General features: G+C 41.4%; 1 protein-coding gene and 1 non-coding gene across 2 annotated transcripts in view; both read right to left on the bottom strand.

Moving 5' to 3' along the window:
• LOC125452403 (G-protein coupled receptor family C group 6 member A-like) overlaps positions 1–19,195 on the bottom strand; it is a 49,456-nt gene that overhangs the window by 3,191 nt on the left and 27,070 nt on the right. Inside the window, exons 2-3 of the mRNA XM_059645696.1 lie at positions 4,236–4,539; positions 146–934 (exon numbers count right to left, since the gene is read on the bottom strand). Of these exons, the coding sequence (XP_059501679.1) occupies positions 146–934; positions 4,236–4,539 (1,093 nt within the window). The remainder of the gene's footprint in view (positions 1–145; positions 935–4,235; positions 4,540–19,195) is intronic.
• trnag-gcc (transfer RNA glycine (anticodon GCC)) lies at positions 15,682–15,752 on the bottom strand. Its single transcript has one exon. It is a non-coding gene; the product is annotated as a tRNA-Gly (tRNA).

Raw genomic sequence — 19,195 nt, 5'->3', positions numbered from 1 at the left:
TAATGAAGGGACTGAGTACATCTTAAGAAAGAGTTGGATGAAACCACTCTGAGAATGATGAAGGCATGGGAATCAGTCAGGAGGTTTTGCTGTTAAGGCTTGTAGATGCTTATGTAATATAGAATGAATCCTGACATATGTTTACCTGCCATGGTGGGAAATGAAAATTTTGGTTGCAGTTCCCTTGGGTACAATTAAACATTTCCTGAAGAGCATAAGCTATTGCTTTGACGGCTAAATATACTCCATAGATGCCAGGTTCATAAAAAATTTCAACAATTTGGTAACATTCTTGAGATTTATTTCTCTGTGAGTTTGAATTTTTCCAAGCTGGTTTTGTTTCATCTCTTCTATTTAGAAAGTTTATGTAGTCTTTAATAATCTTGTCAGCATCAGAGGGGTAAGAATGCAACTTCTTCAAGTAATCCTTGAAATTTGGAATTTTTCCACCTTTGAATGTAAAGCCCAAAATAGTTCCAATCTTTTCAATATTATTAATACTGGCAATCTCCTGAGAATTGGACCAGACATTACTGGCAATCCAGATTTTACTTATGTTCTGTTGGATCAATATGGTGAACAGTTTGTTGATTTCTGATGATCTTACAAATGCGAGTATAACGCGTACAGTTGACTTAATAATCATTTCAGCTGTTGCATTAATTTTAGCATTTTGGTATTCACCCTTAAGAATTGGAATCAATTCATGGAATTCAACACATATATTGCGCCTTGCTGTATGTGAGATAAAACTGTTCAATCCAGCCCGTCCATATGCATCATCAGAAGCAATAACTGCGACCCGTTTCCAGTTTAGGTGTTGCAAAAGTTTGGTTATGGCATTAGTTTGATGATTAACATTTGGAACGGTCCGTAAAAATGATGCAAACTTTGCCTTGTCACTGAGTGTTTCTGCTGTTGACCCATAACTGACCTATCAAGAGTTCAAAAAAACAAGGCAATATTTCAAAACAGAATCATTTTGTATTGTTAGAATTATATATTTATATGTGGGCATGTACCATTTCGAGCAAATGTTTTTAATTAAATATTACAAGTGTAAGACAGCACTTATCCTTCTTTTTCCCAATGAATAATAAGTTTGTATAAATTCTTTCTGGGTTTAGTAACATTGAGCCCACAGCTAAAAGTCACATAATTCAAGACTAATTCTGTTCTACTCAGTCAGCTCAGAATAATTGAAGCACCGTAATGTCACTCTACTGTAGAATTTCAACTTCCCACCTGCATAGAAAATTCATGCTGTGGATTGGTAATAACCTCACACTTTACTCATTTTTTAAGATTCTAAGAATGCTCTTTCAAATTGGACACCAAGCAATGATTCTCACTGTTTAAAATTCATTTTGTAAAACCACTCTAAGAGCTGTAGCTGGTAGACCATGCCTGCCTGCACTACAAAAAACATAATAGATTGGAAAACTTTTTACTGCACCATATAGAAACTGTACTTTCTAGAGGCCTAAGAATAAAATCTTCCACAAAAAGTATGCCGGCGTAGAAAGCAATGGACATTCATTGTTGCTGTGATGCATTCTGCAGTTAATCAGACAAGTTGAATCTTACTGCCACTCATAAAGTTGTTAGTTATTAGTGAACATGAGCAGGGAACCTTCATATCTCAACATATGGGTGAGCTTTTCTCCTCTCTGGAGATCGTGAGAAGGGGAAATATCTGGGTGAGTTTACCTTGAGAGATGTTCACCCCTTCTCACCACTTCTGCAATTTCTCTGGCTGAGAAAGTCCATGGGTGAGTTTATTGACTCTCCATCAATTAAGTCATCGATTAATGGCCATGTAGGACCTTAATCTAATTACCTCACCGATCATTGCCGTCCCAGTGGGAGAGAAAGCTGACCAGTTTCCTGACTGGGAAAGTTGAGGTGCCTGAGGGAGACACCCAACCATCATTCCCTCCCTTCTCTCACCACGCGCACACACACCACCCCCCCCCCCCCCCCCCCCGCCACCCCAGCCAAACACAGAGCACAATTAGGTGACTCCCATTCTATGGACAGCAGTGTTGCTTCATGGATTCCTGTTTCCACTTCTGGATGTCTCCCGAATACAGCAACTTGTACACATACACACCTGCAAATATATTTTGATGATGCAATCATTGAATAAAAATAAGCATGAATTCCTCCTCTGATTTTGCAGCTTCTTCCCTCAAGGATACTGAAACTAAGTTGCAGTGTGGCTGCTATGATTCTGAATTTGTGTACTTCAGCCACATTGAAAATCATATTTAAGCTTTTCCTTGTCAGAACCCTGATTTATGCCATCACTATCTGAAAACTCAGTGGAGTTTTCATCAGTGTGACTTCTGAATTACTGTTCCATCCTCAGGCGAAATAACAAAGGGGCTGTGCTCTGAAAGCTTGTAATTTCAATTAAACCTGTTGGACTAGATCCTTGTGTCCTGGAACATCTGGCTTTGCCCATCCCAATTGAACACTGGCACCTTTTCATCAACACATTTGAATTAATATTGCAGCTTTGTTTTTGTAAATGTTTATGTTTGAATTTATTTTTTAATCTTTTTGTTCCAACTGTTGGTGATTACTGTTTTGAAGTTGTAGCGTACGTGACAATTTCTGATCCAAACTTCAAACACCAGCAAAGCAATCAGCAACATATATTCAGCGAGCACTTACTGCTGCAAATTGATCATGTTCGGAACTACTTGGCTCAGCCTGCAGTGCACCCTGAGCCTCAACATGGACAAAAAGGCTGAATTAGCTAAGTGATTTGTAGCACAAAGTATTTCATAATAAAATAAAGTCAAGGGGATGGGAGGAGCAGTTCAGCAGCTTATGTCACATCTTACATAAAAACGAGACAGATGATAGAGATTGGAGACCAATTAATTCAGTTACAGGGCATCACAGTGGGATTTTCTCACAGCAACATTCTTTAACCGTGTTAAAAAGTTTCATCAGTGATCTGTCTTCCTTCAGAGAATTAGACGTGGATCCGCTTACTGAGGACTGTACAGTTCAGTTCCATTCACATTTCCTTAGATAATGAAGAAGTGCTTGACTGCATGCTGCAGGACTGGGACAACATCTAACTGTAGTCCAGTAAGTGCCAGATGATATTTGCACCACACAGATATCAATTGATGACTACGTCCCCAAAAATGGAACATAATCATCTCTCCTTGACATTTAGTGTATTACCATCATCAAATCACCACAATTAACCTCTGAATAGACATTGAATTAAGCTGGTTAGATAAATGCTGTGGATGTTGGATGTTGAGTGCTTTGTGGCAAGTGATTTACTTCAGAGTTCCCCAGAGGATTATAATGATTCAGAATTGTAATGAAATTCTCTCCAACCCCAAAACAACCAGTAACTTTTTTTAAAATTCATTCACAGGATGTAGGCATCACTGGCTAAGCCAACTTTCAGTGTCCATTCCTAATTGCCCATAACATAGTTTAGAGTCAACCATATTGCTGTGGGTCTGGAGTCGCACGTCGGCCAGAGCAGGTAAGGGTGGCAGTTTTCTTCCTAAAAGGAGATTGGCGAACCAAATATTTTTCTGACAATTGCCAATGGTTTCATCGTCATTATTGGACTTTAATTCCAGGTTTTTCATTGAATTCAAATCCCATTATCTGCCATAGTGTGATTCCATCCTAGATCTGCCAAACATTACCTGGGGCTCCGGATCAATAAGCTAGTGATAAAAACATCAGGCCATCACCTTTTGTGCCATTCAAAACAAAGGAATCTTCTTAACTGACATTCTAATTATTGAATTAAAAACTCACCCCCTTCACCTTTAGCATATTGTAGCTGCAGTAACTATTACATGTGCCAGGCATTGCAGCAACTAGTCCAGATTTTCTCCTCCAATCATCTTCCTAACTTGAAAACCCAATCCACTCGCTAAAAGTATGAGTGCAGGCAAAAACTATCAACTCCAAGGTTCATCTCAAGTTACCCATCCTCGTTAGTAAAATGTCACCTTCCTTCAATGTGCTATGATAAAGTATCTGGATGTCCAAACCTAACGTTTGAATTTCATGACCTGCAGTGCTTCGAGAAGAACATCCACCATCCCCTTACAAAGAGCAACTACAGTGCTACTGGGAATAAATGCTCGTCTTCGCATGAATGGCCTCATCCAAACACAATTAAAACAGCTGAACTGAAGAACAACGCTTCTTTTCAGAAAATAAAATAAAATAAATACACATACCTGTGGAATAAGGTAAAGATTCAACAATCTTGCAACTATAATTGATATTTCTGAGTAATAGCCCCCGATAACTGCTTTCACAGTTGGATTGTATTTAGTGTAATTACAATGAACTTCAATCCTGCTGTCTGAGGAGTTAAATTTGGAAAGAAATCTTTGGGTTGCTTGTAATGCAGTGATAACGTTGGAGCAGCTGTCATAAATTTCATATCCCAGTTTTATACCAGGTAAGAAGGTTGAATTGTTTATCTGTTCGATCGTATATATCATAGCTTGGACATGGAGAAACATGGAAGGATCAAATCTAGAGAGAAATAAAACACAACAGATTTTTCATAATTATAAAGAAACATGGAATAATACATCACAAAGTGTTGTGGTGTGCTTGTAAAGATGAGAAGGTGGTCAGTTTACATTAAAATTGATATGGTTTCGGCTTTTAGATGGAAATAAATAAAGTTCTACGTCTTATAATTGACTGTAAAACTGACCCCAATGTCTTGAAGAGAAATCTCTCCCTGGAAAGACAGACAGACAGACAGACAGACACACACACACACACACACACACACACACACACACACACACACACTTCCCTTCACCAAAGGACACTAGAATCTAAGCCGTTGACCCCAGGCAACAATGACCCCACTCCATCCAACCTAGTTATCTGCCTGTCTGTCAACCTGACCATCAGGCGGACAGGCTGACCTCCTTTACCTGGACAGCTGAACTTTACCACCACTCAGTGACCTCACCCAATCCACCTGGCAAACCACCTGACCAGGGGACTCTATGAACAACATCCCCACATCCCCTGTGACCCCCAAACATTCCCCACCTTCTGACACCCTGCCCCCTTACCTTGTACCCGCATCATTTCATTTATCAGTCAGTCAACCATTTCCCCCCACCACAAACCGACCTATGCCCCCTTACTCATCCTGCACTCTTACCCACCTGGCACCCTATTTCTCACAAACCTGCCACAATAATCCCTGATCTTCTTGCCTGAAACCCTAGCCCAGCACGCTACTCTTTCACCCACGTGATTCCCCATTGCCTTACCCACTTGTCACCATACCCTTCTTCCAGCTGCCATCCAACCACTTCACCGAACTTCTAACTTACTATCTCACTCAGCTGTCACCCAGCCAATTATCCATCTGGTATCCCTGCTTCCTCTAAACCCACCTGTCACTCTGATCCCTATCCTACTTGCTTTATGCACGCACTGTCTCTCACTTGCTTTAAAAAAAGCTTTGTGACTTCTAACAATGTTACTCCTTGGAATACAGCAGCTATTGTTATGGAAAGGGGTTGTGTCTTGGCCTCCATCACCAACCCTGCTCTGAGTGAATTACTAGCCATTGTCCCACCATTGTCACTTTCAGGACAAGCCAGATGCGGAAAACCACCATGGAAGTTAGTGACAGGTAAGTGGACATTTTATAATAGGATTACTTTTGGTCAGAAATGTTGTGATAGTAGTTGGGATCGTAATTTGAGCTATCCTTAAGATTGCTGGGCATTGGGAATGCTTAAGCACACTATTATAAGAACATAGGACATTGGAGAAGGAATAGATCTTTGAACTTAGTCCAGCATTCAATCAAATCTCAGTAAATCTCCACATTTCAACTTGAACCCTATTCTTCTTGATTCCCTTATAGATTAAAAATCTGTTCACGTAAGCCTGTAATGTATTCAATGGCAAACCTCCTCTGCTTTCTGCATTAAGGAGTTCCAAAGATTAAAGACCTTCTGAGATAGGAAGTTCCTTCTGATCTCCACCTTAAACTGGGGGCCATTTATTTTGACTCTGTCTCCCTAGTTGTAAATTTCCCTTCCTGATGTTCAGGCTTCGATGACTTGTCCCTCTTTAATTTCAAACATGTAAAGCCATTCTCTTTGATTTTCTGCAAGCATTTTTCGATCTTATCCAATCTAGATCCAAGAAAGCCTTGATTCCCTTCTAAAATATGGCCTACTTTTGGCCATGTCCTTCCTCCACTGCTTTGAAGTTTCTCATCACCTCAAAGCATGGCTTCTTGAATGTTTACTTTGTTGGTGTCCCAATTGTCTCAGGTTAGAGAATGTATCTTGACCAAAAGAATTTTAGACACTATTTATTCACCTTCAGTCTCCTCAATATTCATCAAGCCATCTTTACCAAATTTGTTGGCTTCCTATTGTCCAATTTCTCAAATAAAAGATCCTTGTCCTTGCGCTCAAATTCCTGTTGCATTTTTGATTTGCTGTAGAAAATGTCGAAATCCTGTCCGCCTATTTGTTATTTTTAATGCAGCCCAACCTGAGTAAATTTTAGAGTAAACGAAGGAACATGCTTTCACTCGCATAAGTATCAGTAACAAAAGAAGTCAAGGTGATCCATCTCAATTGAATATAAGCAGAAGAATTCCTATGATATGAAAAACACCACTGCATCTGAGAGGTGGGTTAGATTCATAAAAATTTCAAAAGAAAATTGGATAAATATTTGATATGGAAGCATTCTCAGGCTATGGGAAAGAGTTGGGCTCACTGGGCGACATTTTCAAAGATTTATTACAGATAAAACGATAAAATGATTTCCTTCTTTGCTGTATAATTTAATGATTCCGTAAAGCTGCTGTTACTTTAAGAAAACATTATTTTCCTTCAGCCACCCATAATGTTCATACAATTGCAGACAGCTGCATCAATTTGAAACTGAGCAAGTGAGACACAAAGGTAAGATGAGAGATCGCAATGTAGAAAATTCAATTTAATTGGCTAAATCCTAACAGAAAGTAAATCAATCACTTCCACACCTTTGATCTACTTTTTTGAAAATCTTTGCTGAATCCGTTTTTGACAGCTGTTTGGATGGTTTGAGTCTTTATTGTTTACTCGGACAACCATTTTGCACATTGTACTGCACCTCAATGTACATCACAGGTATGTAGAATTCATAAATTCAACAAATAACTTTTGTTTACAAGCATAACAATGCACAAACTTGGGCATTGTGTGACTCAGGTTAGCACTAATCTGCACCACAAGGAACAATGGAGCTAGTGAATTATTCTTCACTTTCCAGTTTACATTCTGTGCTGCGTTAAACGTACTACACTAATGAGAGTGAAAAGTATGTAGGGTGCACAGAAATTTTAATGTGTCTGTAATGCAATTGATTGCAGATCTACTACATTTGTATGTAAAAATGGGTTTCCTTTTTTTTTAGAATAAATGGCAACACTCAATGCAACACTCATTGCTACCTTCACAGATGATAATAAAATAGGTCTCAACCACTGCACTGCAGAAATTCTGCATTTTGGATTAAATTTTAAATGGAGATTTCTATCTGTCCTTCCAGATAGACATGGGAAATCTCACAATTCCACTCTAAAAGATGCAGGGGAGGTCTCCAATATTATCTCTGAACCAAAAATCACTACAACTGATCACTTATCAGATTGTGGTTTGTGAAACCTTGAAGTTAGCAAATTATCTGCTCTATTTCCGAAAGTACAAAGTTAGCCCAAACACTCAGAGATAGTCTGATTTCATTTTTTGATGCATTATTGCCATCCTCACACATCGTACACTCTGCTCACATTCTGATAGCATTGTTATTTTGTACAATATTTGTAGACTGCAAATGGAAAGCATTTTTAGTTAATTTAAGCTTTTCATTTGCTGGATTAGGTTAAATTAGTGTTAGTCAAAGTACTCCCTTGGCTGTGAAGGTCTTGTGACTTCCTAATACTTTGATAAGAACATGACAAAATGTAATATTTTATTTTCTTTTTATCCTCCCTTTTTTCCTTACATTCCTTGAAAGATCTCACACAACTTCAACGAATACAAGCATGTTCTTAAAAGGAGACTGTAATTGAATCAAATCAAAACAAAACTCATTAACAAAGATGCAAGACATACCCTGAGCAGTGTAATGGTCCTGGTTGAGTCCGATTTGCCAGATTTTCTACCGTTTTGTGGACTGGGAAAAGTCCTCCAATGATAATGTCCCCTGGAGCTCTGGCTGCTACTGTACCATCAGGGACATTGCAGGGACTCACTAGATAGATAAGAGAGACCCAGCAAGGCACTGCGAGCATGGTAAGTGTGGGAAACATGCTGACTAATTTTTGGCCACATCAAGCTGTGTGTGAACTTAGATACAATAACTGAGAGGTGATTAATACCTGTGTCAAACTGACTCTACCCTCATTTGCTTTTCTTGTCATTCAACAGGGAGGAGCTACATATGTATCAAATTGCTCCTATCTATTTTAAAATCAATGTTAATTTCTTTCTTTAATGTTTCTTTTAAATTACAGCAGATAAATTGAAGATAGGCACATTAAACAATTGAAGGCTAATAGTGTTTAAAGCACACTTCGTTAAGTACATGAATAGGAAAGGTTTGGAGGAATACAGGCCAGCAGCTGGCAGGTAAGACTGGTTTTGCTCGGAGTTTTGTTTGGCATGGATTGGTTGGGCTGAAGGGTCTGTTTCCATGCTGTATGACTATGAGTCTAATAATTATCTCAAGCCGTAAAGAAAGGCATTTACAAACCATTTTTTAAAAAACTCCTGTCAACGTTAATTGTGATTTTAATAATTATGAGAACATAAGAATTATGAAAGAAAACAAAGAACTGCGGATTCTGGAATCAGAAACAAAACCAGAAATTATTGGAAAATCTCAATGGGTGGCAGCATCTGTAGAGAAAAAGCTGAGTCAACCTCTTGGGACCAGTTCTTCAGAACTGATGGCAGCTAGAAAAGGGTTGGTATATATGCTTGGGAAGGGGTGGAGGGAAGGGGATATGAGTAAATAATAGGTGGAAATGAATCCCAGACAGAAAGAACGACAGTCGGGCAGACAAAGTAATGGGTAAGGGTCAGCCTGGGCAAATGAAAAGCTGCTCATGAGGACCACTAGTAGCTGCCAAAGGGTTGTTCCTGGTAGCAGTCAATGTGGTGACAGAGTCTGGTGTGTGTGTGTGTGTGTGGGTTGGGGTAAAGAGATGGGAGAACAAGTCCTAAAACTATTGAACGTAATATTGAGTCCAGAATGCTGCAGAGTTACCAAATGGAAAATAAGGCGTTGTTCTTCCAGGTTGTGTTGAGATTTGCTGGAGCACAGCTGCAAGCCCGAGACAGAGATGTTGACCAGGCTATACAGTAGTGTGTTGAAATGGCAATCATGCATAGCAGCTCAGGGTCAGTTTTGCTTTGAAAAGCTGCCTTGCTCTGTGCCTGCACTCCAAGGCTAGGCACAACAGAAGTACGGTGAATCTGGGAGTTCTGAGAGATGTGGCAAAGTGCAAAAAGGCAAGGCAGTGACGCTGTCAGCAATGTGAGTGGGTGCTTAGAGAATACGCTAAGATCCCCCAGATACATCATGCTCCAATTCATTGGGGGAAAACCAGTGAAAAACAGTGGTACTTGGAAATTAATCTATTGGTTGTACCAGAACACTGATTTGAGGCATATAAAAACAGTTGGACCAGAATATGTCATTGGCAAGTTTTACTGTTTCTTTTCTCCTGGGTGGGTGCCTGTCCCTGCACATAACTGGCCTGGCAGCTGTATTAAAATACTAGGCGGCAGTGTGCTCCAGCTTTATTCTACGTGAGTCAGTGAAATGCCATAAGGACGTGGTGAAGTTGGTGCATGTCCGATGCTAGCCTCCTGTGATAAAGGATATAGCTGGTCCCTACCCAGTGACCATGCTTGAGATATTGGTGAACGATGGGCAAGTTGGAGACTGGAAGTAACAAGTAACAAGCTAGAGCGATCAAGCATCTGCTTTGACTTTTATGTTAGGAATCAGTGTCATCTGTTTCTCTCCTCTGCATGGAAACATGTAAAACTGCGTAAAAGTGAACCATGAATAGATATAACTGAACAGTGAATGCATGCAAATGGGCCTCTCCACTTTCTCAAATGAGCCTTTGTGTCATTGTTCAAACCTTGGGTACAAAATCAGATTCTCCTTATCTTCAATGTTGACAATCTCATTTTTCCAATCTTGCCGCATTTTGCCAATTGACTCTCCATTGCCCACATCCCTCAGGGGCTGGGAGAATTCGCTGACGCACCATGGCCCTGCATAATTGAGATAACAGCACAGCATTGTAAATACAGCTGTCAAAGTGATTGTAAACTTTATTGTGATTGACTGTTTCATAAACACTTCATTTCAGGACCAGTGCTTGGATTGTTTATGTTTTATATCAATGACTTAGATCAGGAACCTTGGAGTGAAGCATTCACATTTGCTGATGATACAAGGTTAGCTGGCATTTTAAATTGAGAGGGGGCTGCAGAAACGATTTAACACTAATGTTTCTCAAGTGGAGATACAAGGAGGGGTTCGGGGTGAGGGCTGGGATGCCTAACAATCATTTACAGAGCTGGGTTTATGACCCAGTGAATGGGTGCAAGGCATTTAACCTGCCAGCCTCAGCTTCCTGCGGCCTCTGTTCCCACCTTGGGCCCACTTCAGTCAGTTTTCCCTGTCTCACTTTAAAAATAATGTCGGCAGGCATTCCTAGTCAAGTGGAATGTTCACAACTTAGGAAATGGTCCAACTTAGAAGTCCCATCTCAAAGATGAAATTCCATGCCTTGGTTTCTCACTACTTCCAGTATGTTATTTGTATCTTCTTTTGTGATGATAGATACAAGGGGCAAAATGTTATAGGGGTTGGAGTGACATGGGCAATAGCTGGATGTGTGACAGAATTGGCCAAGAAGTCCCAGGAGGCCCATTTCAATGTTGGGAACATCTTGTTGCTTCCATAATGATTTTCACAAGTGGCAATTGTGAGTTTGTCTTGAGGCAGTTGTGAATTGCCAATTAAAAGGGGTTTATTACTTGTTAAATACCTTTTTTCAGCACAACTCACTTCATCAATATTCAGCCTCCCATCTTAACAAACTCACCAAACAAGCCTGAGGTCAAGAAGAGTGGAAACCAGAGTGGATATCTGAAATGCTACACTTGCCCCCACACCTCCTCCCTCATCCCTATCCCAGGCCCCAAGGTGACATTCCACATTAAGCAGAGGTTCACCTGCACATCTGCCAATGTGGTATACTGCATCCACTGTACCCGGTGCGGCTTCCTCTACATTGGGGAAACCAAGCGGAGGCTTGGAGACCGCTTTGCAGAACACCTCCGCTCAGTTCGCAACAAACAACTGCACCTCCCAGTCGCAAACCATTTCCACTCCCCCTCCCATTCTCTAGATGGCATGTCCATCATGGGCTTCCTGCAGTGCCACAATGATGCCACCCGAAGGTTGCAGGAACAGCAACTCATATTCCGCCTGGGAACCCTGCAGCCATATGGTATCAATGTGGACTTCACCAGTTTCAAAATCTCCCCTTCCCCTACTGCATCCCTAAACCAGTCCAGTTCATCCCCTCCCCCCACTGCACCACACAACCAGCCCAGCTCTCCCCCCCCCACCCACTGCATCCCAAAACCAGTCCAACCTGTCTCTGCCTCCCTAACCGGTTCTTCCTCTCACCCATCCCTTCCTCCCACCCCAAGCCGCACACCCATCTACCTACTAACCTCATCCCACCTCCTTGACCTGTCCGTCTTCCCTGGACTGACCTATCCCCTCCCTACCTCCCCACCTATACTCTCTCCACCTATCTTCTTTTCTCTCCACCTTCGGTTCGCCTCCCCCTCTTCCCCTATTTATTCCAGAACCCTCACCCCATCCCCCTCCCTGATTAAGGGTCTAGGTCCGAAACATCAGCTTTTGTGCTCCTGAGATGCTGCTGGGCCTGCTGTGTTCATCCAGCCTCACATTTTATTATCTTGGATATCTGAAAGATTCAGTCCACTGCATATTGTGAATGATGTCCTTCTTGCCTCAGACCAAATAGCTTAACAAGGGCATGACCCACTGCACCAGAGACATGCATCCCTCATCCACGGATATGAACACTGGCTACCTACCAACCACTCACTACCAACATGACACCTCTCCAAGACACTGGCAGGCTGTTCTTGAAGCACAGGCTTTTATTCTGGGGCACAACTGGCAGCTAATATTGGAAGGCTGTATCAGGGCCACATGGACAGCATGGGCAGGTCGAGATGCTGGTTTGTCAGGAATACCTACGGAGTGGTGAATGGCAAGATGGGGCAGGCATCAGCCATGATGGATACTGTAGGGCTAGGTTAGGAGTTAATGCAGCACTTTTGGTAAGATATGGCAGGAGATCCCACTCAAACGCAAGGTGAAAAACTTCCAAAAAACTCAACGCAACTCAGACTTAATGAAAAAAAGTAAGATTGAGGCCAAAGTATTTGTTTAGTGTTTCTCTCATATCATTATTTCCCTTTGCAATTTTTCCTATCTCTGCCTTTATCAGATCCACTCTTGCTGTTCTCTTTGTATTTACATTCCGATAGAATGTTTTACAATTTATTCTAAGGTCTTTTGTTAGTTTACTCTGACCTTCATTGTTCTCTCTGTCAATTTCTGTGACATGTTTTATTAAAATTTTAAAATCCTCCTAGTTCTAAGTCCTTTTATTTAGCCACATTTTGAAGCTCTTCCTTTCATCTAATACTATCTGTCACCTTCTCTTTTCTGCCATGTATGCATCACTTTTCCCATGAAGTTAATATTCATTATGAACATGAAGTCTTGGTCTGGACACATGAATCATCTGCCATGTGGTAAGTGGACATCACGTGGTTGCCACCAGCTGACCTTAGGTTTCTCATAATGGATCAAACACAATCGACTGGCATAGACTGAAGTATAACGACTGTTGCCGGGGTACCAGACACTGGTTTACATGATACATTGAGAATGGTTGCACATCAGCTGGATGTTGAGGATCTGGCATCTCTTCCAGTATATCAGAACTGTGGCGAGGCTCCTACAAAGTGCTGTGTCTACATTCAACGGCATGCTGAACAATTGAGAATCCTTTTGCAAAATCAAGCGCTTGCTGTGCCTGTCTCCCTCTGGCTAGAGAAAAAGACTGTTATTCAGCTTTCTTTGTGTGCAGACCCATATTAATCTCTCTCATGAAAAACTGGATGGCAAACTAGGAAATGTTACTGCAAATATCGTCGACCGCAGCTGAGAATGAACCAACTTAAAAGTTCATAAGCATGGTCACTGTTGAAGGTATTGTGTCAACATGAGGTGGATTTCAGCAAGAGCACCTTAATAGAAGCAAAAGCATCAATGTGGCCTTTCTTGTTGAGATTCTAGTGGAAGAATAACTTTCTGAATTTGCCCCTTTTTCCTCTTCCTTTTTCCTGTTTTAGCGGTTGATCCTCCCTTGTGCTGCCTCTGCTGATGTTTCCCTTCATACTTCACACGAAAAGGGATAGGATCCTCTTGACAGGGAGCAAGTGATCTGTGCAGAAACCTTGAAATGAAAACTAAGGCCTATATACCTGGAGACTATGGAAGCTTTAAAACCAATACAAGCCACAAACTATTTCTACAATTAAGGCAATATCCAATAGAATTCAATCAACAACTACCCTGAAAATAGTTGAAGATTACTTTAAATAGTGTTTGAGATGGGAAGGGTTGCTTTCCATTGCACCTGCATCTAAGATTTATCCAAGACGGCCATCTGTGTTTATGTATGCCCTGGATGGCCAATTGGAATTGAAATGGCATCATGGCCTACAAAACACGGGCACAAAGTGGCCGAATACTGCACCAATGGGCTCTACAGCTTGTGCTTACTAATATAATGCAGAACCTAAAAAGGGGAATCAAACGTTCTGGACACAGGAAAGATTCCCATTTATTTTGCAAACTGTAGGCACCTGCACCGCTGACATATTGGGAGCATTTGGTGTATAGCCCCCCAAAATGTCTTTCTTACCCTGGAAACATGTGGAAGATTTTCCCAGGAACTGCTCGCCTTTAAAATAAGAGAGGTTTTCAAATCTTTAAAACATATTTGTAATCTCAATTTCAAGGCGATTCCCCACCTCCATCCTTAGGTTGGCAGCTACACCTGTTCTCGTCGGGTAAGCTGTGTTGCCCACATCCTGGTCCGAATGAAAATGAGGATGACAGGAATGCCAATAATTTCCCGAACATCAACGCTATTTTTAGGGTGAGCAGCAGCTCAAGGAATAAAGTTATGAATCTAGGAAAGGACCTGAAGTACAAGGGAAAGCAATGACCAAGTGGTACTAATTCAGGGAATGGGGTAATGTTCTGACAACACAGGCTTGAAGCCCACCATTACAGATGGTGGAATTTGTATTTAATAATATAATCTAGAAGTAAGATTCCCATGGTGACAGTGAATCCATTGTCAATTCTAGGAAAAATCCCATTTGGTTTACTATTGTTCTTTAAGGAAGGAAACTACCATTGTCACCTCGAATGGCCTACAACAATGTGGTTGATTCCTAACTGCCCTCTGGGCACTTTGACATGGGCAAAAAGAAATTCTGATTTAGCCAGTGATGCCCTCATCCCATCTATGAGTAACAAAAAATCCCAGCCTAGCTTCTGCCCATTTCAGCATATTACTGCCAAAGCTACAGCCACAACTTAAAGAGCTAATCAATGCCATGACAGTGAGCTTTAGAATATGGAACAGTACAGCACAGGACCCAGTTCTCTGGCCCACAATGTTGTGCTGAACATGAGCCCAAATTAAACTAATCCCTTCTGCCTGTCCTTGCTCCATACCACTCCATTTCTTACATATTCATGTGCTTTTCTAAAAGCCCCTTAAACACCCCTATTGTAATCTGCCTCCACTACCGCCCTGGAGGCACATTCCAGACTCCTACCACTGTCTGCATAAAAAACTATGCCTCACATCTCATACAGTCATATAGCACAGAAACAGACCCTTCGGTCCAACCAGTCCATGTTGAACATAGTTCTAAACTAAACTAATCCCACCTGCCTGCTTCTAGCTCATATCCCTTCAACTCATTCCTATTCATGTCCTTATCCAAATATCTTTTAAATGTTGAAATTGTACCCACACATCTCCTTTGAACTTTCTCCTTCCCACCTTAAATGCATTCGCCCTAGTATTACAACTCTGGGAAAAAGATTCTGACCATCAACCCTATCTATGTATCTCATAATTTTATAGACTTCTATCAAGTCTCCCCTAAGCATCCACTAATCCAGGGAAAACAACCCAAGTTTTTCTAGGAGATGAGATAATGGGAACTGCAGATGCTGGGTAAGCTGTGTTGCCCACATCCTGGTCCGAATGAAAATGAGGATGACAGGAATGCCAATAATTTCCCGAACATCAACGCTATTTTTAGGGTGAGCAGCAGCTCAAGGAATAAAGTTATGAATCTAGGAAAGGACCTGAAGTACAAGGGAAAGCAATGACCAAGTGGTACTAATTCAGGGAATGGGGTACGGTAGAAAGGAGACTTCAACAAATAGCACCAAACAACAAGATGCATTGGCCGGGAATCGAACCCGGGCCTCCCGCGTGGCAGGCGAGAATTCTACCACTGAACCACCAATGCTAGCAGGATGAAGGGTCTAGGCCCGAAACGTCAGCTTTTGTGCTCCTGGGATGCTGCTTGGCCTGCTGTGTTCATCCAGCCTCACATTTTATTATCTTCAAGTTTTTCTAGGCTCTCCTTATATCTCATATCCTGTAATTCAGGCAGCATCCTGGTAAACCTCTTCTGCACCCTCTCCAAAGTCTCCACATCCTTCCTGTAATGTGGTGACCAGAATTGAATGAAGTCTGTCTCTGTCGGTTTTGCAAATTTTATTTGTGGAAAGTATCAATTTAAACAGTCAAACACCAAATCACCATTTTCAGATTTGTCTCTCTCGCATTTACATTACACAATTTTATGTGATCAGCATTTTTGGAGTCTCAATATTAACAATTCCAGCTGCTTTACAAATTGGCCATTCATTTTCCAATAAAGCCAGAAACCCATGGAACAGGTTTCGCTGGGTTCTCTCAACTTGTGCAGAGGAAACCTTACTTTGATGCTTAGGACAGCTTCCAGTTATGTCAGGTCGTGAAAAGAATTCAGTTGGTGAGATAAATAAATTGACTGCCTTAAATATGATTGATAATCTCCAACAGCATTCACTTTCTCCCCAAATCACTGAAATCTGTTTCATTACCTTTACCTCGGCTGGATTTTTTTTTGCTGTTTCACCACACAGTTTTACCGAGAAGCATGCAAATGTATGCTACACATGAGTTTGATATTCAAATATAGATCTCTTTTCAAAACAAAACAGTGCAGTAAACGAGCCAAATTTGTTGCTGTAGACCTTTGATAGTTTTGAAATACCCTGTGCAAGACTATATCAGAGGAGCTCACTGACAAACTTGATAGAGGTTGCCTTAAGGATGGCTCAGCATGACTGCTAAGTCAGGAGACGAGGACACCTAGACACATTAATGGATAATTAAATTGCTACCCATTGACAGTAGACAGCCTCCACTGTTAGCCTTTCCCAGAATGCTTCATCACCGGAACTTTCTAACCATCGCTTGGGCCGGGGGTGAGATCCTTCATGTATGCTTGGACTCTCTGTGCCATCGCATGCTGGCTTAAAGTAGCTGGTGGGGCGGGGGGGGGAGCGGTGTGGGGTGCATGGTGGTTAAACACTGTCAACGTCTCCTGCTGAAATGTGCCTTTGCAAAGGAAATCTGGAGAAAAATACAGTGGTTTTGTTGGGGTTTATCCCAAGCAGCTCCATGATTCAGGACTCTGTGATCTGTAGCCTGTCCTCAGGGACACGCATCAAAACAAACATTGACTACACCTGCAGGACCATCAACGCAGTGAAAGATGATCATTGGTCTGCCCGAAACTTGTTGGTCTTCCAGACCAAGGAGTTGACCTTGACCAAGCATTGCAGGCTGGCACATTCCAAGACCCAGGACTACATGTTGAGGGATGCAATAAAGCTTGAGGGAGCTGTCATCAAGGCAGAATGTGGAAACACCACTATCTAAGGTCTTTCTGCTGAAGTACAATCAGGGTCTGTTCAGTTATCGGACCCTCAGGGTGCCTCAAATGTATGTAAATATATTCTTGTATAAGTAAGAAATGCCTTGGGTTTGCTTGTTCTACATATGATGTTTAATGTAATTTGATCACAGAAACCTGGTTTCCGAATGACCCAGGATAGGAACTTAATATCTAGGGGTAATCAATTTTCAGGAAAGATAGATGGAAAGGAAAAGGAGGTGGAGTACTGTTGCTGGTTAAGAAGGAGATCAACACAATAATAATGAAGAGCATAAGCCTGGATGATGTGGAATCTGTATGGAGCTGCGGAACATCAAACGGAAAAAGACGTTAATGAGTGTTGTGTACAGTCTACCAATCATTAGTTGTGAGGTTGAGGATGGCATCAAACAGGAAATTAGAGATGCATGCTGGTAGTGTACAGCAGTTATTATGGGTGACTTCAATCTGCACATTGATTAGATAAACCGAACTGGTAGCAATGCGATGGAGGAGGATTTCCTGAAATGTATGAGGGTGATTTCTTCGACCAATACATTGGAGAGCCAACCAGAAACCAGGCCATTCTAGACTGGGTATTGTTTAATGAGAGAGGATTAACTTAGCAACTTAGTTGTGCGGGATCCTTTGGGGAAGAGTGACCATAACATGGTACAATTCTTCATTAAGATGGAGAGTAACAAAGTTAAATCTGCAACTAGGGTCCTTAACTGAAAGAAAGCTAACTTTGAAGGTATGAGGCATGCATTGACTCAGACAAGTGGGCCAAGGATATTTAAGGGGTTGATGGTGGATAGGCACTGGCAGACATTTGAAGAACAGATGGATAAACTTCAACAATTGCACATCCCTTTCTGGTGTAAGAGTAAAACAGGGATGGTGGCTCAATCATGGCTAACAAGGGAAATCAGGGATAGTAATAAAGCCAAAGATGAGGCATATAAATTGGCCAGATAAAGCAGCAAACTTGAGGACTGGGAGAAATTTAAAATTTAGCAGAGGAGGACAAAGCGTTTAATTCAGAAGGGGAAAATAGAACACAACAGTAAGCCTGCGGGAAACAAAAAACTGACTGCAACATCGTCTCTAGATATGTGAAGAGAAAAAGACTGGTGAAGACAAATGTAGGTCCCTTACAGTTAGAATCAGGTGAATTCAAAACGGACAACAAAGAGATGGCAGAGCAGTTGAACAAATACTTTGGATCTGTCTTGACTAAGGAGGACACAAATAATCTTCTGGAAATGCTAGGGGGCAGATGATCAAGCATGACAGAGGAACTGAAGGAAATCCTTATTCGTCAGGAAATGGTGTTGGGGCAATTGGTGGGGCCTGATGCTTTGCATCCCAGAGTTCTTAAGGAAGTGGCCCGTGAAATAATGGATGCATTGGTGATCATTTTCCAGGATTCTATAGACTCTGGAAGAGTTCTGATGGACTGGAGGGTGTCTAATGCAAACTCATGTTTTAAAATAGGACGGAGAAAGAAAATGAGGAATTGTAGGCCAGTTAGCCCTTATCACCAGTGGAGAAAATGCTGGATTCAATTATTAAGGATGTAATAACTAACCATTTTGAACATAGTGACAGTATCAGTTCCAGTCAGCAGGGATGCACTAAAGGGAAATCATGCTTGACAAATCTTTTAGAATTTTTTAAGGGTATGACCAGTAGAGTGGGCAAAGGTAAATCAGTGAATGTTGTCTATCTGGACTTTCAAAAGGCTTTTGACAAGGTCCCACACAAGGTATTAGTAAGCAAAATTAAAGCTCATGGTATTGGAGGTAATGTTTTGATGTGGATAGGAAACTGATTGGCAGACAGCAAGTGGAAAGTTAGAATAAACTGATCCTTTTCAGAGTGACAGGCAGTGATGAGTGGGGTACTGTAGGGTCCAGTGCCGGGACCCCAGCTGTTCACAATATTCATTAATGATTTGGATGAAGGGATTAAATACAATA

The sequence above is a fragment of the Stegostoma tigrinum genome, chromosome 4 (genome assembly GCF_030684315.1).
Source record: "Stegostoma tigrinum isolate sSteTig4 chromosome 4, sSteTig4.hap1, whole genome shotgun sequence".
Taxonomy (NCBI): Eukaryota; Metazoa; Chordata; class Chondrichthyes; order Orectolobiformes; family Stegostomatidae; genus Stegostoma; species Stegostoma tigrinum.
The sequence above is the reverse complement of the archived record's forward strand: the minus strand, read 5'-3'. Positions and strand labels throughout refer to the sequence as shown.